This window comes from Phoxinus phoxinus, assembly GCF_949152265.1.
Source record: "Phoxinus phoxinus genome assembly, chromosome: 11".
In the NCBI taxonomy this organism is placed as follows: Eukaryota; Metazoa; Chordata; class Actinopteri; order Cypriniformes; family Leuciscidae; genus Phoxinus; species Phoxinus phoxinus.
Genome location: NC_136886.1, coordinates 25,940,076 through 25,964,631, shown reverse-complemented (window position 1 = coordinate 25,964,631; position 24,556 = coordinate 25,940,076). Strand labels below are relative to the sequence as shown.

At 37.0% G+C, this 24,556-nt stretch overlaps 1 protein-coding gene across 5 annotated transcripts in view; it reads right to left on the bottom strand.

The window, feature by feature from the left end:
• agap1 (ArfGAP with GTPase domain, ankyrin repeat and PH domain 1) overlaps positions 1 to 24,556 on the bottom strand; it is a 175,592-nt gene that overhangs the window by 77,887 nt on the left and 73,149 nt on the right. For 3 of the 5 annotated variants that reach the window (XM_079629328.1, XM_079629330.1, XM_079629326.1), the window contains exons 2-7: positions 13,977 to 14,035; positions 12,870 to 12,957; positions 9,626 to 9,640; positions 5,878 to 5,963; positions 4,761 to 4,902; positions 3,070 to 3,204 (exon numbers count right to left, since the gene is read on the bottom strand). In XM_079629328.1, the coding sequence (XP_079485454.1) occupies positions 3,070 to 3,204; positions 4,761 to 4,902; positions 5,878 to 5,963; positions 9,626 to 9,640; positions 12,870 to 12,957; positions 13,977 to 14,035 (525 nt within the window). The remainder of the gene's footprint in view (positions 1 to 3,069; positions 3,205 to 4,760; positions 4,903 to 5,877; positions 5,964 to 9,625; positions 9,641 to 12,869; positions 12,958 to 13,976; positions 14,036 to 24,556) is intronic. The other 2 variants (XM_079629329.1, XM_079629327.1) reach the window with 1 other exon arrangement.

Here is a 24,556-nt window from a genome sequence, read left to right as displayed (position 1 = left end):
TCAATAAATTCCACTACAGTGGATAATTAGAATGCATGATTAATTGAGGATAATGAAATGAGAGATGCGAAGAGACAGCGTCAGTAATGATCAGGAATTTAGCCTTTTCTTGCTCTCATTTAGTGCTGCTGATGAGCTTGGCCATCACACAGACATGCAGCCACTCTTTTTACACACACGGTTCAATTACAGCAGTCTTGGCTGCAGCCAACAGTGTAATAATTAAGAAGATAATAGCTGAGCGTTTAGAGTGTAAATCTCCCTCCTGGACGGAGCGCTGAACGGTTCAGCCTTGAAGAGCTGCGTGCATCTGCCGCCCAGCCACACACACACACATCTGCATGTGCAAATACACAAAACCCACGTAAAGCCGCATGCAAACAACACAGACATACAAACACAACAGAGTTACGTAGAAAAACACAAACATCACAACGACAAACATTCACTGTATATTATCAATATGGAAGGGCGACTTCAGAGAAAGGTTAGAAATAGTGTCGTTTTGAATTAATGGTTTTATTGGATTTCTTTTCTTAATAATCTCTCATGTTTCCTCAGGTCTATACAATGGATGCTTGTAGCTGGCAAGATCAACTCTGTTAGCATTGTTTCTAATGGCCGCCTCCACCATCCACAACCCATCATGGCATCTCAGAGCAAGCCTTGCTACGGCAGTCATCTAGCTCTCCCAGCTCTCTACATGATGGGTTCACTTAACCAGGTCCAAAAATGTCTTCTTTCTTGTTCCTCGGTGAGGACAGAAGAACCATTTCCATTCTAACGACTTAAGAAATACCTTAAAGGTTGACTACTGAAGACACGGAAGTGTTCATAAATGTAAGTAATACAAGTTTGCTACTTGTATGTATTGTACATTTAGGGTGTGCTCACACTTGGCAGGTTTAGTGCGATTGCTGTGGTTCATTTGAATAAGTGTGAACGCTGCCATCCAAACCCTGGTGCGCACCCAAACAAGTTTACAAAGATCCCTGAAAAGGTGGGTCCCGGTTTCGCTTCCAAATTAAATATGGTGTGAAATATGAAATATGAACGCAACAGACCAAAGACATCTAAATTAACCAAAAACAGGATTTGATGTCACAAGATGTGAGAATGCATCATCGTTGTCCAATACAGTACAGGTGTCGGAAACCGAGTTTAGATCTTCGTTTGTGTGCAACAGAGGAATTCCCGGCGCTGTTTTGACACCTTTACACATTTGATAAGCTCTTCATGAGTTCTCAGCTGGTAAAATACCATCATATATGCACATACAATGAGTGCATTTAGCCCAGCATACAGCATTGTTTTGGAGATTCTGTAAGTTCCGTCACAAAATATACATCAAATACGTTTTGTTGTTGTTGTTGTTGTTTTGTAGTACCGGTAGTGGTATTTGAATTTATTGCCATATCAGCATCAACGGCTATTATATGACAGATACATATTAAACACTTAACAACATAGCATCATAAGTATAATATAATGAAAACAAAAAGACATAATAAAAACTAAAAATAATGAAAAAAATATGTACAAAATGAGTACAATTCTATAAAAGGTTCTTTAATAATGTACTTGTGCTTAAAACATTTTTAAAATCTGGATCCATAAATAAGTCCTTATAAGCGCTGATTTATAACATTAAAGATTGTGCAGTCCAAAAGATTATGTTTTACAGACGAGTTGGTTTGTTGTTGTTTTGTATCCTTTGGTTTAGTGTTAAAAAATGACAATGTGAATGCTAAGCGACTAAATGTATTCTTTATTTGGTACGGACCAAAATAACCAAACTACAAGTGTGAACACAGTACACCCTTAAAATGTTAGCATTTACTGCTACCATGTGTAGGTAATCTAAGTATTTTTACATGTTCTGCACCGTGGCTCCAGGAGTCACTGTATTTTGTTTTCTCAAATCGAGATGAGAAAGAATGACTTTAAAAATATATTTTATATAATAAAAAACAAATATATACTTTTATGCCTAATATATACAAAATTATAGTTACTTCACCTGTTATTTCAATGTATTATTTCTGTTTTCTATTTCAATTTATTTTACAATACAACTTATTCATGTGAGGGCAAAGCTAAATTTTCAGCATCATTACTCCAGTCTACAGTGTCACATGACATGAATATAACTTTTTTTTTTTAACTGTATTTATTTGAAACAGTAACAATGTCTTTTTATCAATTATCAACAATTATCAATGTCTGGGATTTCGGTTTTAAACACAGGTTTCCGTTTTCAACTTTATATTTGCTTTGTAACTTTATGGTACTAGCAGTTTACATATTATGCACTCAAAAACACTTGAAAGCTATTTTAGTAACAAATCCATTGCCAGGAGCATAAATATAAATTACTTGTTAAAATTCCCAGCATGATAATATATGTAGAATAAATGGAACATCCAGTCTGTCAAAACATACAATAAACAGAATTCCAATTTTCCAACAAGGAAAACCCATAAGCACATCCAAAAAATCTTCTGAAATGAGGCTCATTTCTTAACACATTGCGCCCCCTAGTGGAGCACAGATCTCACAACTTCATCCTCGCTTTATCTGTCCGAGAATATTATGTTCTCACTGATCTCAACAGTTCAGAGAGCAAATAAACAAAACAACTTCCAAAAGGTTTAATGAAGCCCTTAAATCATGCTTTTCTGAAAGTGCCCAAGCAAACGCCAGCACACAGAACACCACAGCGATCTCTATACCACACAGAGCCAAACAAGACGAGATGGACCATTTAGCTTGTAATTAAGAGCCGATTAAGCCAGATTGAGCCAGCTATTCAACAGCAAAGTCACCTTGCACTTTCTGCCTCCATTTTCTTATGCTGAAACCCACATCATGTGCAAGTAACGGTTATCCAAGCATGCACTGTTACAACTGGTGCTGCAAACAATCTGATCTAACAGAGGTGACGTACAATTGACACTTTTGAACACTGAATTAAAACCACCATTGATGACCTTGTGTTTGTTTAGGTGTTTAAACATTCATTTGACAACTCACACATCATCCTATTTAAGACAGTATGAAGAGACTCACCATCCTGGAAGACGCGCTCCACATTGAGGCCGTAGGTAGCACAGGTCTCGTAATACGTGCACCTCTTCAGGTCGTTGGACAGTTTGCGAGCGCGTGTGTCGTCGATGACACGAGGGTTAGCTGCACTGATTGCATCTGTGAATAGATAGGACGAGACAAAAAAATAAGTACACTAACACTGGTGAAAATAATTAATGTTTAAGAAATTCCTTTCATCAAATGTGAGAGAATTCAAATACATCAAATCATCTTGTGGACATATTTATGAACAATCTTCCATTGATTATAGTGTGGCACCCCCTTGTGTTCATATACTTAAAACACAAGTAGTGTATAGGGTATCATTTTTGTCATTACTTAATATTTTAAATATGTATATTTGTGTTTAAAAGTTTGGTGAAAGTAAGATTTATAAAAAAAATAAAAAAATAAAAAAATCGGGAAATAAATATTTTTATCAAGCAATTGATCAAAATTTGTAGTAAAAAAATCTAAAATATTACAAAAGATTTCTATTTTAATAAATGCTGTTTATAACCATAAAAAAAACAGACTAATGGCTGATGAAATTCAGCTGTGCCTTCACAGTAGGGATGCGCCCAATGCCGAATTCGGAAAGGCACGGAAAATGAATATGGAGTCCCTAGAGGGACACGATTAGGCTTACTGCAGTAATCGGATACATTACAGTACATCAGATTTCACTTATGTGAAGATAGTAAGGACAAATGGCTGACAATACCATGTCGGAGGATTAGGTGAGCAACAGATCCTGAGTGTCGGACAAATATCTGATCTTGTCAAATCTGTGGTCAGTACGTGAGATCACAAACTCAAAAGCGAAAGTAAGAAACTAGTGTCCATTTAAAAACAATTTACTAGTGGCTCCCTGATGCCCGCAAATTATAGGCTATTCAATATAATTACCCAACTATATAATTGTGGAACTATATAATCCGTTAAATTCTTTCTGAATTTGGCTTCGGGCACATTCATACATCACAGGATACTATATTGTTTTAAAATATCTTAAAGCTACAGTCCGTAACTTTTGACGCTATAGCGGTTAATAAACAGAAGAACTGCATGCGTCTTGCGGAAGAACATTGTAGCCGGAGCTACTTCTCTCTGTTTATGTCTATGACGAGTCACGCAGAACAAGTCTGAATATAAACACATATTAAATGTGTACCGTAGTGATTCACGATAAGACAAAAACACGGTTTAGAAAATGGATTCATGATTTACTCGGTCATTATAGAATATTTGTATTTAAATACAATTTTAAACACACAAAAAAAAAAGTTACCGACTGCAGCGTTAAAATAGAAAAACTTTATTTTAAATTGATGATATTTCACAATATTACGGTTTTTGCTGTCTTGGTGAGCATAAGAGACTTTCCAAACAAAAAAACAAAAATCAACTCTAAACTTTTGAACGGTAGTGTACATGTAAAAAGATCTATAAATAATGTTTACCCACACAGTTGTAGCTTAATGCATCTGAGGAGTTTGTGTTAATTGTAATAATAATAATTAAAAACTGACCAAACAAACCCCTGAAAATATATACAGAAATTCTGTCTAGTCAAACCGGTCTTTAAATTTGTTGCCAAACCACTAAAAAATATGGCCTTGGAATTTGAGTGCGAGTTGTTGTCATATGATGTATAGTGTGCCTACACTTACCCTGAGTTCCCACAAGCACCAGGGGCACCTCTGCTGTGTTGCGGTAGTTGGCCATGCGACTATAGTAGTGGTAGACCGTCTGAAAGCTGATCTCATCTTCCAGACTGAACACAAATATCACCGCATCCACCCACAATGCAAACTGAGAGAGAATGATTGAGAGAGTGGGAACAATTTAGAAAGTGAGAGAGAAATATTCTTCAAGTAACATTGTTAAAAATAGGCCGCACTTATACAGTATTTCATCATAGAATCGTAGGCGGGCTCATTCCGCTCCCCATTCCCTGCGATGGGATTATTGTGAATGTGAACTTTTGTACTAGCAAGGGCTTTGAACCACTACACATTGGGACACAGATGACTATTACCTATGAAATTATTTAAAAGCCATACATTAAATTACAGTGGGTATTTATCAATTATCAACAACATTGCCATTATGCCAAATCAAAATATTAGATGAAAAACTAATATTGTAAATGTTGCCTTGGCAGAAAACAGGCAGTAAATAAGTTGAAGCAATACAATTATTAACTGGAAATAAATAAAAACTAAAAGTGAAATAAAAATACAATTAAACCAAAATGCAATTAAATAAATAAATAAACTATAAAATTACAAAAGCACATGACAAAACAATTTAAACTAAAATATTAAAATAATTCATGTTGTTTTTGTTTTGTTTTTAGATGGAAAATACCATCTTACCTTTTAAGGACAGAAAAATTAGGCTTTGTCAGTTTGTCTTCATACATTTTCATATTTTTTGAGAGACTTAACAGTTTGGGTGAGTGAAACCATAGAGCGACCCATGCTCACAGGATTTATATGGTTAAAAGTCTAAAGTGCACTTACTGAACTAGGAAGTGAATTGAGACGCACCATAAAATTTATATTTCACTGACCATGAGAAAGCATCCAAGTGACTTCCTGTTTGCATTTTATGACTAACAGAAAATCAGTTGGTCTAAATAAACGTGATCAACCTCATGTAAACTCTTTTACATCATGGTTTCCACTCAAGCGGCTCTGTAAAACAAAACTAATCTATTGTTTTAGCTACGCCATCCAGAGTTCAGACACAACATAGTGAATCATCGTGCGCTGTACTTCCTACCTGAGCCTCCGGAGGTCCCCCTTCATCCCGGATTAGGAGGAGGAAACTTTGTCCATCCACCACGATCTCCTTTTTAAAACGCCCTCCTGTCCAACAGAAGCAGCCAATCAATTTAAAGAGCCTGATGATGCGAATACAGTTACTACTTCTAAAATGAGATGATTGGTGGACTGTTGATTGACATGGAAACGGAGAAGGGTATGTGTATCATCTGGTTATTTTCTCATTACTTTATTGGGTAAATAATTTGATCGACAAATCAGAGTTAATATTCAAAAAGCGAGTACCGTACTGTAACAATTTATTAAATAAATGGTGCGCTACACTGCTTTTTTGCAACTTCTCTCCATTATAATTCCAAATCCGCAAAGGATTTCAAGTTTTGGTATTCCTGTATACGATTATTTAATTATATTTATTCATATTGAATCTCTTTTTTTTTTTTTTTTCAAAGAGCTGATTCTTCATATACAACCTGGGTCAATTTAGTGAATCAAAATCACACAGCATAGAACATACTGTCTCGTGTTGTGCTTCACGCTCGTAAAATGTGCTCACGCTCATAGTGTACTTACTGACTGGTTGTTCAAATGACAAAAGGCTGTTTCTCAATTCTGAGAATGCAAAGAACAGACTTGCGCTCTTGTGGAGACCGGTCTTGCCAGGCTACCTTGAAAGAACAAACTCTGAAGGACACGAGGACACAGAATGCATCTTTGTGAGAATTGAGATGTGCTGTGAACGGACCAGGACGTAATAGGCAGCAGGACAGCACCATCCAATGCACAATCAATTAAACAGAACATCACAGATGTCATAACCTATTCAAATATTTAATTATCATTTTATATCTTTTTGTTTTAAATGAGCATGTGTATTTATAATGTTACGCTTTATTAACCTTAAGATTCTTGCAAACATGCCAATTAATAAGTACTGAAGACTTTCTCCAGGTATTTATAACGTTATTAAAATTTCACGAGCTGTCACGTATTTGCAATTTTTCTGTGGGAATCTCTTAAGTGAGAATCTTCCTGATTCCCTCAGGTCAGGAACACATCCGGTTACTTTCCTGCGTTCTTGAGGACTGGAACCGTACTTTGGCGTTGATGATGACGTACAATAACTGATGTTGAGAAACGACCAGTGTGTAGACACACATTTATGAATTTGTACAGTAGTATTTCATAAAAAATAAATGAATGAATGGAATACGTTACCAATTTTTTTCCGTTTAATACTGATATTTATTATATAGATAAATTGCATTTATGCCACCTCTAAAGAGACTTAAAAGTTAGTGTAAAAATACCTTGCGTCAGAATTGTTTAAATAAAAGTTCGTAGAGAAATCATCTCAATATAGCAACGAAATTGTTTCTTTTCTTTTTTTTTTGCCAAATATTTTTTCCTTAATATTAAAAGGAACATTAAATGGAACGATGTAGGAACTATTATTCACAAGTTAGAATGATGATTAAATTCCAGAATTTATTCCGATATTCATTCATTAAAGTTATTTAAATAAAGTTATTTTTTAAATAATAAACTAACTAATATATATATTTTTTCCACCCAACAACTGTAGTAGTGATTACTATTCCCTTCAGAAGGAAAAATGTGGTTCATTAATGTAATATATTGACAATCCAAGGTTCTGTTAAGTTAATTTACATTTTTTTTTTGAAAAGGCAGCTTTGTAATTTCAGCAGAATATACCAGAAGAACTATCACACTGTCTCTTGAATGAGGAGCCTTTGAACATTGTGTTGGACAATGAAGGTGGCCAATTCAAAAAAAGTTGAGAACCACTGGTCAAAACCTTATTAACGTGAGTTTCTCACAATATAATATGCAGCCTGGACAAACACCCTTGTGCCTGAAATGCATAGATGAAGTTTTCTGCCCACAGGGTTCAGCCAAAAAAAAGTATTTGAACCCATGGAGTAATTAGGTGTCAACTAAAAAAATGTTGTTTTCAAACATCCAGTCTGACGATAGAGAATGTTAAAGGTCAACACGTCAGAGATCAGAGGACAGAGTGTGACAGAGACTTCTCTCAGGGGAAGAGGGGAGGGTGACTGTTGGTTGGTTGGCTTGCTGAAACATAAGAGGATCAGAGGGGATTCCTGGAGATGTTAGAGGGTCTTCTTAACCTTATCGCAGCTCTACATGGCTAATCGGCTTGTGTACCGAAGGCCTGAGAGAGCCTCACTCTCACTTCGTATCCTAAAACGACATTCCTTGGTCATCTGGAGATATGGTCCACCTAATCATGTCAAATTGTCAATAAAATTGATTTTTTTTTTTTTAGATAGCCATTTATGTTCAAGCAATGTTACAGAAATGTTATATTTTTATTGTTCCAAGCCAGTGGTTCTCAAACAATTATAATCATGCCTCCCTTTATATCTTCTTTAAACTCCACTCAAAAAATATGGCACACTTTGAGAAACACTGTTCTAAGTTTAGGATTATTTACTGGGTGGGGGTCACAATAGGCTACTAAGGGAACATTTCAGAAGGAAAAAAGTCTAAATATTGACATATTATTATCATCACAATATTGTGAAAAGCACTACACAAATACATTTGAATAATTATTTAAAATATTTTTATATATGAATTAACCACATTTTCTAGATTTTGGCTTTAATGTATCAATGCAAATTATTTGTAATTTGAAACTAATATCACACTATTTTTCCTCACACAGTATAAAAGTTTTTTTTTTTTTTTTTTAGGGCCTTGGCAATGAGATCATAGTTGGAAACAAAGTTTGAAAACCCATGATTTAGTAATAAAGCAAATAATCATAATCTCTAAAAAAAGATATTACACTAAAGAGAAGATGTTCAAAATACAGTTACAGACTCCGTTTCCATTTTTCCATCTGGATGAAGTGTTTTTAAATTCTGCTCCTCTGCTGAACCAAACGTGGACAATAATATGAAAGTCAAAGTTCATGCGCTTTACGAAAGTCGGCAGGTTAAAAAAGAGGATTGGGTTAGTCTTTTCGGGTATGACGGTACGGCTGGAGGGGACGGCAAGCTTTTCCGTAATGACACGGTTTGCCTGTTTGTGCTATAAAGGAAGAGGAAGAGGACCAGCTTCAGGACAGCTAATACTCAGCATATAGTCTGGACCCAGTTATTTATATATTTGTTGAAAATATAGAGCGAGAGAGAAGTGCACAGTGAGGGAAAGATACACACCCATCGGTTAATTACACTCTAGGTTCTTTCTCCATGGAGTTGACGTCAGCTGGGTAAAAACACGCTTGAGTTTCATGTCTCTGATAGCTCATCTCGACAAACTCGTGTGAAAAGAACAGTTTTTGATAGAACGCACAGTGCAACAACAGTCTTGATGTACAGTGACCTATAACGCTTAGTGCTTTGGTGTCATTGGTGGTTCATTAAGGAAATGAATGAAATGGAAGATGGCAAAACTACAGTGGCATTATGAGAGGAGTGGAGTGGAACCTCCTGTTCTGTGGCTTGATCGGTTTAAAGCTTTGTGGTGAGTAAAGAGAGGCCGTGTGGAATAGATACGTCTCTACTTCAAGACTTTAAATATGATGCAGATCGTTTGTGAGCAAAACAATGCATCTAAATGGAAACCTGATGAAGAATGTGCTGTTACACAAGCCACAGAGGGGAGAGTCCACCTGTTCAACTCTCTTGCACTATGAAAGACCTTCCCCAAGAAGAAAATATCAGACGTTGAAAAAGAGAGCAAATAGTTACCTGCGTCCACGTCAGCTAGTTAAAGAAGAGACCAAGGAAAGAGAGAATAAACAAAACTCAAATCAAAAAGCAGCCAAGCTAAACATGCACAGTCACAGTTAAGAAATTAAACACAGCAGGACAAAGAGAGAATGAAAGAGAGAGAGAGAGACTGAGAGAGAGAGAAGCATAACTTTCATTCATTCATCACAATCTTATCTAAAGTCATGGGGCTTCTGTATGTGTGTATCTGAACAGATCAAACACGTCTGTCCTGAGGACACGGTCAGGTCAATACAGCTGAAAGGGGCACATACTATCGCACACGCTCATGTAATGCATGCCAGCGGAGCATTGAGGTCAATGACGCAACTCGCAATCTATTAGTTCATTCCAAATGCAATTCACTCATACAAATAGTTGTGTATCCAATTGGAATCTGATCTAAAATTATTGACTGTCCACAGTGTGTCGCAACTGTTCAGATCCGATGTGTGTGTCCCATGCCGCTCTTTCCGGAATATCTGCATTGATTTATATGGCAATGATGTAGCGTTTGGTAGGTATACGCCAAAAACAACAACCGCAACATGGAGGGGTTTGCAATATAGACGTCATCTTATTTACAACATGACAGTGTGTAACCGCTGCGCTGGAAGAAACGTTGGAGGCTGGTATGAGCAGCTTTACTCTGTACTGTCGTCTCAATCTTTTAAAAAAAAATCTGTGTTATATTGTCATTTTCTGCTCGTCCGGCACTTTGCAACAATGCAACCTTATTTCTGCAGCGACTATCAGAATTTTTCCTATAAATACGTCTGACGTTTACGTTTTACGTGCCATGAGACAGTCACATAATCCATGCAAAATCCCATCAGAGCAGTCAGAATAAAACGGATTTCCAGAAATGTGATTTAAATAGGATTTCAAACCACATATGAATGTAGCTTGAAAAGCATTTATTTTGGCCGTTCACACTTGCTAAATCTGATTTGCACAAAAAAAATCGGATTGGACTGACAGTGAACAGGATGATACAACTGTCCTGATATCACAATAAAAGAAAAATAAAATAATTTATTGAATAAAATCATTAGTAGTTTAGCAAAATATTTTATTTTTATTTCTTAGAGAAAAGCAGTGAAGTAGTTGTTAAAAAAAAAAAAAAAACTTTAGTGTGCCAAATCAAAGTCATGTGGTGCAACCAACATGCAGAAGCATGCAGGGGGAAAACAAAAAACAGGAAATTAAATAATTGAGAGGACCCCTATAGACCTTCATGACTGGAGGTCTCATAAAATATGACATAATTAGACCTTTTTATGACCACACAAGTATTTAAAATGGCACATGGTCTGCCTCCACAAAAAAAGTTGTCATTTGTGAAAATGTGATATATATATATATGAATTAATCATTTACGATATTTGTAAAAACACTGACACACATTCAAGGTGTGAGGAAAATATTACTTTATGACTTTTTACTTAAAGGTTACACCACATGTCATTTTTAGTTAGATGAATTTAAACCTTTCTTGAAAGTTTCTAAGAACTTGGCAAACGTATTTTAGATTTTTTTTATATTTTTATTTGACACTGACCCATTTAACGAAAAGATAAAGCATGCAGAGCAGAAATGTGTCAGGATGGTGAAACAGTTTATCTAGATTTAATGGTTTGCCGGGTAAAACCCCATTTGGAAAAGATTTAAAGTCTAAATGTGATATTTTACATTGATAGAAGTGTTGTTTTTTTCCCATGCCAGAGGGACTGGTCTGCACAATTGCACCAAACTGCTGATCCCAGCAGAGCTGCATTTCTAAATCAAACACGATTGTGGCGGCATAAGCAAAAACTCTGTTATTTACCCATATAGGGGTTCTGGGTTTTGAAATGGTAAAGGCTGGGTCTGTGTCGAGACCACAAAGCCTTTAGGGATTTTTCTTCCTTCTTGTGTAAACATACACACACAGTCACACAATTGGCCTTGTGATAATATCTCTTAATGAGTTCTGAGAATGCGTCTATTCATGTAGTATGTGTGATAGAAGGGAGGGACAGAGCAAAACCCATGCGGCCGCCTGCTTTCTTTGCAGAGTGCTCTGTAAAAATCTGCTCCAGCTCTACTTAGCGGTTTTGAGGTTGGGGTTACTCTACCAAAGCTAGGAAACACTATTTTTAAACCCAGAATAGTGAAACTTCAAAAAAGAAGAGTAGGAAAACATTTTAGGGGCATGGTAGTTTTACTGGAATCTAAATTTGGAAATTCAAATCCGTTTTCTGTTGCGGAAATGTGACATAACGTCACTGCAAATTTGAGTTTAGCGGCGCTTCTAACATAAGATGACGTGTTGGCCTCAAACGTGAACAATTCAACCGTGTCGCTTAAGCTTAGCAAGGCACACACTTCAACGGTCTCTGATGTCGCGCTAAGTTTCTTTTGGCACTCTGTGCTATAATCCACTGCAGCAAACAGGCAATTGACATTTCTGAGGGTTTTTTCTTGCAGGGTGATTTCCTGGTTGACCGCTGGTATGCAGTGGCTTGAGTTTTATACAATGAAGTGCAAAGGAGAGGACGAGACATGATTAGTGCCCGTCGGCCCACCAAACTCCCTCTCCTGTGACCTCATGCTCTCTACGAGACCCTCAGGCCTTCAGATTACTGCAGTTAAGCCCAATCGTACTAAACGCTGCTTAAACAAATTTCGATCTTTAAAGAAAAGCCCTGATTTTAAAATGAATACCTAAACTACAAACCCTGCTTTGTGAGGCAGCCATTTGAAAGGCCGGTTTAACATGACTACGTAATAACAGTCATAAAGGACATGAAATATTGACACGGGGAGCTTTTGAAAGTAGATCCTCGCCCGGGGAAGAGTGCATATTGTGGTGGTCTGGCGGCGTGCCTTGAATGTTCTCAATTATACATGGAGAGTATGGCAGAGTCCTCCGGCACAACTGTACCGTACTAACATACTAACAGCAGGTGTGCGAGAGAGAGAATAAGAGAAGGAGAAAGCTGAAAGTAGAAAAAGAAGTGTGTCTAGCCTATGCCTCGGTAGTACTGAAAACTAGAGGAATATTAACTGTATTTACACATAACTTTAAGAACAGAATAGCACGTACGCCATAGTAAAGTCTTTCAAAAGCATCAAAGCGAGTACTATAAACTGTTAATAATATCGCTTGTGCACAAGATGATTATTTTTTCAAACCTAAGAGTTAAAAGGGTATTTCACCATTTGATGCTACAACACCTACCTTCAGGGCTTTCTTCCTGCACATAAGTCCCCGTCAGATACCGGTGCACCAGTGCAGATTTCCCACTGGCCAAGTTACCCACAATGCCCTGCACACAAACAAACAAAGTATTATTAGGGGTCCTTTACTACGTGATATTTTGGCTCGGCTTATACATCAAGCAAGTCCTAATAATCATAATTCCATGGGGTGATTCCAGATGATTGTGGGACTAAACATAGTTAACATGGTTTTATAACCTTTGTTGAGTGCGGAGCATCTAAATGTTTCAAAAAAAAAAAAATGTAAAAGTAAAAAAGGGGTTTGAGTTGTATTAGAAGTAACATTTTATTTGTATCCTTTGTTATATGAAGACCACATTACAACGATCAACGATCATTTCAAATAACTTCTATACATTGTATTGTTTTATCCTTGATATCTGAAACTATTAAAAAATATATATAAAAAGAGACATTTAATTACATTTTTCAAAATGTTTTAACTGTCCCATGATTGTAGAGTCAGTAACACCATCAAGCAATACTTTGACTCTTATAATGTTTTTTTCATAAAGTTATTGTACTTGTATTCCAAGGATGAGATATGAGATGTTATGTTAAAAGAAAAAGTTAAATTTAGGTAAATAAGGTCATTTAATAAGGTAATTTCCAAACAAGCTGTACTTTTTTAAATTATGCAAAATGTATTATTGTTTACTTGACTTTTGGATTCATTAAATTATAATTATTGGATTAGCCACAGCAAGACATGTCAGCCATTTTATTTTAAAACTGGTATAATGTTATTTTCACCCTCATAATTGTCCAGAATGTTATCAAGACAGACATAATTTGAGATGTAGAGGAAATGACAATGTGAAAGGAATTAATTGAAGAGAAGGGAATTGTATATATGTATTATTAGTGAACCGACAAATAAACTAGAGTGTAAAAAAAGAGTTTAAGCAAATTTACTTTCTAAGAAACACTGAATTCGACCTGATTGAAGCCGTTTTGAGGTGACAAGCATGCAACACTAATACAAGCAATTAAATGATGCAAAAAAAGCTTCTATTATGATTTTTATTTGTAAAGGCAAACATTAAACATCGGTGACTGGACTCACCACTTTGAGCTCCGGTACTGCGCGACTGAGCGTCCATTCCTGACTGTTGACAAAAGCATCTGAAACAGAAAAAGAGAGATCATCATAAATGCGGTCATGCACTTCAATTGCAGGTGTGCGGCTCACTGATCCATACAAAAAGCAGATGAAAAGCACAGTCAAACAGACCAAAGTGGAACAAAATCCTTTCCATTGACACTTAACCAAAAATTAACATACTACTCTACAACTACACTACAGCACAAAACATGTTTGTGTTTATTTTAGGTCTTTCTTTTTTTTTTTCAACAGAGCGAATATCCAATGTGTTAATTAGGGCCCATGATGCCTTCACGGCCCCCACGCTCAGCTGCACGACACGTGTCACATTACAATAGAACAATAGTGGCTGCAGGTGCACAGTGGGCTCAAACGCTCAGAGGACATCGAAGAGACCAGCAAATAAGCCTGCAAATCCACGACTCCAGCTCCCAGTTTCACAGATGAGGCTTAAGCCTATTCCCTAGACTAGAATGCATGTTTGAGCTGTCTTGACTGAAAGCAACTTGCAATGACATATCTTAAAATATATCAGAAAACTGGTGTGCATCTTGAGAGAAAACTATGGCACTAAGGCAAATTTATAAAAGCCACTTAAATGTCCTAATTAAACTAAGGCCTAATCCCAGCTTAATCTAAGCCATGTCTGTGAAACCAGGCCCAGAAGTGTTGTGAAGCTTATGTATGGTGAGATTCATGTCATGCTCTATTATGAAAGAAAAATCTAAATAATGCTATATGCTAGTTGGTGTATTAGATTTCAAAACCCTTGTTCCTGTTACTCTAACAGTACAGCATGGCATTAATAACACCAAAGTCATGGGTTTGATTCACAAAGAATGTATATGCATATGTGCATCTCACAAAAGGGAGTACATCCCTCACATTTCAGTAAACATTTTAATATATCTTCTCAAGGGACAATTAAACTTGGATATATTTTAGAGTAGTCAATGTGCTGCTTGTATAGCAGAATAAATTTACTGTCCTCTGAAAATAACTCAATACACAGCCATTATTGTCAAAATAGCTGGCAACAAAAGTGAACAGACTGACTACTCTAAAATCTATCCAGAAGATATTCTAAAATGTTTGCTGAAATGTGAAGGTGTACTCACTTTTGTGAGATCCTGTATATGTAATGAAAGTTGCTTTGAATTAAAAGCATCTGTAAAATGTGTAAATGTAGTGAGCTCCCTTCCTTGTCTACTACCTACATAGACAGCTGCCTTCTGAAGACTGGAATACACTATTCAGCTTTTAATATCTGAACAAACTTTAAAACACTATTGTGCCCGTTTTCACAGACAAGGCTTAAGCCTATTCCCAGACTAAAATGCATATTTGAGCTGTTTTACCTAAAAGCAACTTTCACTGATTTATCTTAAAATATATCAGATCCCATTGCTTTCTCTAAAGTAGAACACAAGTAATGTTTTTATTTTCTAAGGCACTTTATAAAAGCTCATTGAATCATTGATTCTCCCGATTCGTTCAAAGCCACAGATTCATTGATTAATGAAACACGTCTGTGTTGTTAGGAGAGGAGACTCACAACAGTTTTGCTGTGGCTTTATTGGAACTATTATTTTGTTGCAAACACTATTGACAATACTGTGTTTAAAATGTAGGTCACTTATTGATTTTATACAACAGTTCAACAAAAATATATCGTCACATTTGCAATCGTGTGGATTCTTGGGAGGGAAAAATTCTTGCTCGTATAATATATTATCAACATTAAAAATGAGGACTCACAGAGTGTTTCTGTTTCGAAGACCGTTTGAGTCTTAAATCGATCTCTATACACAGTTTTTGTCTATATGTGTTCTTCATGCTTGCAAGTGCTGAAACCCCACTTTTACAATATACATTGTTATAGAGAACGGCAGTAAAGTAGTGGAATTTGCTAAAACAGCAGAATCTTCACACATCATATGCACGCTGCTTGTGTGTGTGCTGACAGTTTTGACTGCAAAAGATGAGGTCATTTGAATGGATGTCATGTATTTGACCTTTTTACACCACTACCATTTTCCTGTTTTTACACTGTATGAAACACATGCTCGGTTTTTGTGTTATTTTAAGGTGGGGTAGAATTAAATGAACGGAAAAAATCTGCATTTTGTTCGCGTACCCCCTCTGTCACCTCTCATACCCCTATTTGGGAACCACTGTACTAGACATGGTTATCAATCAGGGGGTCAGGGTCCACTAGGGGGCCTCAGAAAACCCCTCAGTGGCCTCAACAGGACAAAGACAAACCAACCTTTAGAATAAGCTAAAATAATAAAACATCAAGATATTAATTTTAATTCTCTCTCTCTCAATAACAAGGCAATAACCAGCCTTGAAAGAAAATTTGATATATATTATGAGGAAGACAAAAAAAAGTTAAAAGTTATGTAAATTAACAAAATCTTAAAAATGGGGCTGGAGGGGCTGGAGGGCCTTGGAATATTTTTGTGGACAATGTGGGGATTTTGAGTCAAAAAGGTTGAGAAAACCACTGCAGAGTGTAGTTAGCATGTTGCTATGCTAACAATGTGATTAACAAATACAGAGCACACACAAATGCTAGTAGTTCCATTTACGCAGCACCATTTACAGCAATACTTAGGTATTCATTGAAATAAGCATATTCGCAAATCATTTGTCTTAACCTGTTCACCATCTTGGATGAATTTGAGCCTTGTCTTGGAAAGGATACATGTAATACTGCCTGGCAGTTTTCACATTGAGAGTGTGCATATAATGTCTTAAAATGTTGTCCAGCTGGGCAGCTCACTAGATTTATTTTGGAACAATTCTTTGTTCTTCGTGTTTCCATCTTCATGAACAAAGCAATGGGTGCTATGCTGCCATCATATTCACTGATGTGAGATAACAACAGTCTATAATTTCTCAAGAGACCCATACTAAACACACACTAATGCTAACATATATGCATAACCCTTGGGGATTGTCTCCATTGGCACTTTTTGATAAGCTAGCAGATGAAGTATAGAAAGAAAGCAAGAGCCTTTGGGGGGGGGTTGCGTCATATATTCCACTTGGTGACCCACAAAAGGACCCCACGAAAGGTTAACACAATCTGCTACCCACAACTGACTGGGTGTTAAGGGAAAAATAAGGACTGATTGAACATTTGATGTTGCAATCACATATTATTAATATTGTTTTTAAGAGATTGGACTTATTTGATCTCCGTCCTCCAATGGGCACGGGGTGCACAGATGGAACCAATCAACACAGTGGTATGACAGATGTGTCTGTGATACTGTGACTCATTCAAAACGACAATCCGTAACATCACAGGAGACGTGATGGGAGTGACAGACCGGTGATGATCCATTACCGCCAAAGCCTTGTCTCACCTCTTCAATTTAAATAGACTTGCTAGATGCTTTCTCATTATGGAAGTCAAAAGCATGGTTATTTATAAAGCTTAGAGCAGCCTCAATAAAAAAAAAACAGTAATAAAAGACATTGCTAGAGCTTTTAAAGTAAATATATATATATATATATATAAATTGAGCTATTTGAGTCGCTGTAGTTCTCAAGAAATGAAGGGTAATGAAGTCTTCCGATGAACGCCAGAGGTAACAAAACCCCTGTGTATAGACAAGCGTTACAGTAAACAACACAAAGAACAACATTCCGTCTGTGTGTCATGTGGCGATATAATAACACCCCGACTCAAACCAATCAGACAGGGTCAAAAAAATGCACATGGAAGTGTCCATCCAGTCCAGATGCAAGTTAACTTGGTACATTTGGATATTATATGTATATGGTAGCAAATACTTGGGGGAAAAACATGAAAGGCCAGGGAAACATGCACTTCTGTAAATGGACAGCAAGCAAGGCTTTTGACAGATGTGCAACATCGCAGCTCCCCTTCGGATTAAATGATTGCTTTTCAAATTAAATGATGCGAAGATTATCACAAGGTAAGACTTGGATATATTTCTACTGTTTGTTGTGAGTGATGCATATGTGTGAATAGACAGCATAAACCTACAAAAAACAAACAAACAAAGTCCAAGTCAAGTCACAAGTCTTATTTTATGTAACTAGTGCGACTCGAGCCCGAGTAGCAGACTCGAGTTTCCATCTCTGCTAGTCAGTCATTACAGTCAACGAAATCTAAAATAAACTAAATAAAAACTTGAAATGAAATAAAAATACAAAACAACTGGGAACAACAATCTAAACTAAAATGCATGACGACTCAAATAAAATAGCAACATATTAAGAGTTTGGTATATTATAACATAAAAACAATAAACTGTGCTAAAAAAAAAATTAATGCCATTAAACTTTTTAAAAATTATATAAGTTAATTAACTTCAGTGTCTTAAAATACTCAAATTAAACAAACTAAAACTAGGAAACCTGATCATGTGAACATATTTTTGTTGTATACCTCTAGGTAAAAATCTTGCAATTGGACCTCTTCTGCGTTTGATTGTGCAGTAAGCACACAGTTATCTCAGCAAGACGCCAATCACATCTTTAAGTTTGTGAAAGTCATAAATGACATAAAAATCAAGAAACAGCCAAGGTATTCCAGCAGGTGGGCAAATGAAGGGGTGTCTGTGTGCCCTGTGGGAGGCTCATGTGTCCTTTTTAAATGCGATTATGTATTTGTTTATATGTGTATGTAGGGTGAAAGTCTCATTTCACTCAACGTTGATTCTTTGCAGTCAGTTTCCCATGACCTGCCTGGACCCTCCACCCCCTCGCTGTGAGCTGACCGATTACAGAAGCGGACTTCCACCACCCACTCTGTGTGTTGGGCAGAAAATGACGATGTGATGGAAAGAACAGAATAATGAGATAAAATTTTTGGAAGTCCATCAATTTACAATATAACAGCATAACGTTATCAGGGTTGTCGTCCTGGAGTCTTTGATGGCCTGACCCAGATCAGGTCCTTTTATATAGCTCAGCTTTCCTCCTTTCACCCTCACTTTATAAACGTGCAGCTTTAAGAGTGTCTGCTGTATCATTAAAATCCCACACAGCCAATGTAAGCATCCTGAGGGGACTTGGAGAACTAGGCCAGAGGAGCCCAACATCGACAGCATGAGGCTCCATCAAAGATTCAATTAGGATTTATGAAAGCGGAACTAACACACAAAGCCCAATAATGAATGTGTCGGGACTCGGGTAGCGTGCAACAATTAGCCATTTCACAGCACTCAAAGGCGCACTTGGCGCAAGTCACAACTCCCAAGGACATCCATCATCATCCGGTCATGGCGTAATTCTCTCATGAAGCTGCATTTCCTCTTCTGCAGAACAGTGAGACTATGTAATTTCTCTGGTATGAGATCCAAATTGCTTGGTTATATCTGGTCTCATCTATATTCATCTAGAGCCAGAATTTTTTGCAGCTTATTCTGGCCAAGAACTGGCCTAATTAGAACGGAAGTCGTTGTCAGATTGGAGCTTATGATTTTGAAAAGCTCTCGCCATATGTGCTAGCCTATATGCATTAGGTGGTTACCATTGTTTCATGCAACGCTTTCACGCCAGCTCCAGCAAGAATGAGCATTTGCAGTCAGTGTATAGCAAAATACTGACAAGAAATCGTCTTGCTGTTTGAGTTTTATTTTTCAAAATAATGTGACTGTAGTCTGTTTCATGAGCAAATGACTATGAGCTTCTTTGAATGAATATTTACAGGTTTATATCAATCTGACAAATAGGATGTCACTGTTCACACCAGTATACATTTGCGACAATATATAGGCCTATAATTTGCAGGCATCAGGGAACCACTACCAATATGGGGGACAGGTTATGCTGTAAATTCCATTTTTCTGACTGGATTCCGTGATTCTGTCCACAGCGTGGAAACCTTTGGGTTCTATCAAAGCTGCATGGAGAAATCTTTCACCCTCATCTGAAATTGCAGTCCCTGTGGATTGCTATTGGAATGACTGGATGTCGCCAAAGAAAACTCCCTGAACAACATGTGACCATGCTTTCATGAGCCAAACAACATTGGATTGGAGTCCATTGACTTCTATTGTATTGACAAAAAACTTAAAAAATATCTCTTTTGATGTTCCACAAACGAAAGTACCTAACTCACTTTTAGAACGACAGATAGAATTTATGATAGAAATAAATGATAGGATGACAGAATTTTTATTTGTGGGTGAACTATCTCTTTAAAACCTTAGACAGTGTGTGAACAGTTGAGGGCGTGCTTTCTGAGCTCAACACTGGGCTACATGTGTCTGATTCAACATGAAATTGTAAAGTAAAATGCTGACAAGTTCAGGTCAAAGATGGGCTATACTAGAACTGAAAATTGGGAAATTACACAGACAAAAAAGGCATACATAGCGCTTATCCGATTGCCTCTAGACTTGTATAGAACACAGAGAGAGGCATGAAGTGCACAGAGTCAGTGCTCTGTGGAGCCTCAGTTGAATTCAATTAACTGTCAGAAACATGACTTACTGCTGTACACTCTGATCATTTGACGGAAAACACTAGATAACCTCACTCTCTCTCCGTTCCACTCACTTTCCACTCCTCATCTCGATCTCTCTCATCTAATTCCCACCTCAGCCCATCATTCCCTCCAGACACTGAGAACAGCATGTTTCACCTCCTCATTCACTGCATCTCCCGAAATAGCTTTCAAAGATTCTCTCTCTCTCTCCGATTCCCACAATCAAACATCATCTTCAACAACAACAATATGCATATATGCAAATGCTGGTCATTGACTTCAATAGTGAATGGAAAAACTCCAGTCTGTCGGCCCCCCACTGCTCCTCTGACACACTGGGCTGCATTGTTGCCCCTCAGTTGGGCTGCACTGGGGCTACTGATGGCTCACCCATGTGCCACTGCTCCCTGGACATCACTCTGAAACAGGATGTTGTTACAGCTGCTTCCTGTTTTCCTAGGAGGGGCCTCAATTTTCCATCTTCCCCAGTGTTCCCAGTCCAGCAAGGTCGCTGTGGTACCAGTTCAATGACCTGCATGCTGGAGTCACTACTGTGGCTAAATCAATGTGCTGCCACACACAAATTGAACCAGTTCAGTGACTCGCTAGTCCCCTTCGGCACTATTATCATGATCATGAAAACTAAATGCTAATGCTTGCATGCACTGACTGACACAATACCAAAACTCAAAGTTTAGAAATATTCTGAGTTCAATGTAAGTTCATCTCAACCAACATCATCACATAATGCTAATTATTTATCATTTTTGATTTTCATTCATTTCTTTATAAAAAAAAAGAAATAAAATTTGGGTTACAATGAGGCACTTAACGTGTAAGAAATTAAAATCACAAATCTTTTGTTAAGTTTCATCCCAATTTACAACTTTGCATTTTACATGATTCCCATTTACTCCCATTGTAAGTCCCTCACTTACTGAAACCTTGATTGTTGCTTTAAAAAAAGAAGAAAAAAAGAACAATAAATAAATTTTCCTGGTTCAACCATATGCATTATGATTATGAATATGATTAATATATGAATAAAAACCTATATTAAATCTGTTCATCATTTAAAGCAATCAGGACTTTGATTAAACCACCGGATTCACACAGATTAATTTTACCTAGTAATGCTTGCAAATGTTAAATGCTTTTTGAAGCTTAAAAATTTGGTTGCATGGATTTTCAGTTGATGGACAAAAAGTGCAAGAGAATATTAAAAGATTTTTTTTTACAAATATGGGTTTGGAACAAAACGCCACATTGATAGTGTCAATGACAGAATTTTAATTTTTGGGTGAACCAACTCTTGCACTTGAACTGAACCCAGAATATTCCTTTTTAGCTGATGTTACTGTCGTTATTTATAAACTACAAAAGGACCATCACTTGTCTAAAACGATCTGTATTCAACTTCCCCAGTACCAAACATATGGTCTCCTGCAATGCACCAAGCTTCACAAGTTTCCTGACTCAGTAAGACATTCTTAATGCACACAAACCTTCAACACACGTGCACATCATGTGCTGAGAAAGCAGAAGAAAAGCTGAGTCGGTGTCCTAGATTTTACAAGCTACTACATAAGGTGAACATGCAAGATTCCATGCTTTAAATTTATCAACACACACTGTGACAATGTCTAGTAAGCTCACGCTGTGTATCTGGGTGTCACCTCTGCAAAAACAGCAGGAGATAAGAGTGTTTAGCAGAATGTGTCTGCTCTTCATCAAAAATGACACAGAGGAAGAGAGAGAGGAAGAGGGTTGGTGGAAAAAGACACAGCAAGTGATGGAATAAGCAGGGGTGTTATTTTCGAGTTGTGTTAGAGAAATTATCCAGTGTAGCACAGTTGAACATGTGTTTTGTGTCCTATCCTCTGCCTGTCAGAAGTCTGAAGTCTGTTCTCTCCCAGGATTTGTCTGTAAAAATTAACCAGTTCCTCTTCTTTCTCGATTCCACGATCACTGAATATAACGCAAAATCAACTAAATGTAAATTGATCCAGCATAGTTCGCCATTTTACTGCAAAATAATCACAAAAATATTAATTATAATCATCCAATTCAATTATCCATAATTTACTTAAAGTTGTAATGCATTATTTTTACGAGGATACAGATGTTGTGAATGTTGTGTCAGTCTGTGTACCAAGGTCCGGACGAAGCGATTAAACGTCTGATAGTACTAAAAAAAGTGATTAAAAGCGCAGAGAACTCAAAGAGAACTCATACTGACCGTTGTCAGACTGGCTGCAGTTTCTGTGCGTGGCCGTGCGCTTGCCACCTGTCAGCGTGCGAGTATCGGATTGTGTTCTCCTTCTAGGTGTATTGTGCGTGAACGGAAAAATACACACAAAACATCTGGGAACAACAAACTAAACTAAAATGCATTATGACTCAAATATTCATCTTGGCGGTTATGTCTTAAAGTCCCCCTGTAGTCAATAATTATATCCCTTAAAACTCATCTTTGATCAACAAAATATGACATTCGCTGAGTTTTGTTTATGTTTAGAGACGTGCTCAAGAAAAAAAAAGTGCACAAGACGGAGAGGCAGAAAGCACACCCTGTTTAATTTCTTTATTTTACAAAAGCACAACGTTTTGTTTTGATTGTAAGTGGACATCTCACAGATTATTTTTTCATATTTATTAAGTCTGTATGACCATATATGACGGAGTATTTTAAGTTTATTTAGCTGCTATGTAAAAAAAATCGCGCAAATCACGCCGGCGTGATTGCAGACCTCAGAGGGTTAAAAGCTTTTTTAGTGAAAAAAAATGTCATGCCTTAAAATAGTTTGAATGTAACTACACCCTTGCTTCATTTAGTATACGCATATATTTCTGAATATGATAATTAGCCCTGCCTCCACTCACACCAGCTCAGAGATTCACTTGGTCAACTTACTGAGGTAAACGCTGCACAATGGTATCGCTCTTTACAACGTCGGACACATAATGCTAATTAATATGATTAGGCTTTTGCTTGACTATGTTATCAAACAGCTAATAGTGTGATGCCAATGTTACAAAAAACTATGTTCCTCTTCACATCTCGGAGTCGGACCGCTGCCTCAGTATCCTTAGAAACGCTTTGAACAACTCAGAAATGGCAAAACAAAGAAGGGTATCTAGGCCTATAGAGTTCATCATTACATCGTAATACATCATACACCCGCTATATTACTAAATCTACCCGATTTTTCATATCAACAGAAAAATATACCAGGATAACCCAGCTTCTCTTGAGATTTTACTGCTTCAAAGCAGCCATAGTTAAGCAGCCATAAGTGTATATGGTAAAGCCCGCCAGCACGTACGTGATTGGTTACAAGGTAGTTTTTGACGTCAGAAACACCAGCGATTGCCAACCACGTTTTTGAGACTGTCTTTAGATCACTGCAGTTTTAAAGAGAAAATACTCAGCAATTGTGTTGACTTATGAAATTGAATTTGCACATGGTTTGTCTTAAAGCACATTAAAACACCACATAGACATATAAACAACATTAAAAGCTTGATTTTCACCACAGTTTGGGGGTAAGTCCGTCATTTACTTACCCTCAAGTTATTCCTTTCAAGTTTCTTTCTTTTGTTGAACACAAAAAATATTTTTTTTTTTAAAGAATGTTGGTAATCAAACAGTTGACAGTTGACAACAAACTGACTGTTATCATTTTGTGTTCAACAGAATAAATAAGGAATCACAATCATGGGACATACATTTCATGCTTGAAAGTTATTATTCTCATGCACAGCACAGTAAACAAGATGCACACTGATTTAAACTTACTAGGAATGAAAGCCACAGAATTGCCTCTGATACTAGATAATTATAGACACTTATTCTATTTCTATTGATGGGTCAGAGCAGAAATATTGTTGTATGAAAATTTGGAGGCTGCACAAACCGAAGAACGGGCATAGGGGTGTAGCGGTTCAAATGACTCACATTTCGGTTTGAATCACAGTTTTAGGGTCACGTTTAGGGTACGATTCGGTATGTTCAGGAAAAATAGGACTACTGTTAAATAAAAATAAACAAATCAAAGAAATAGCA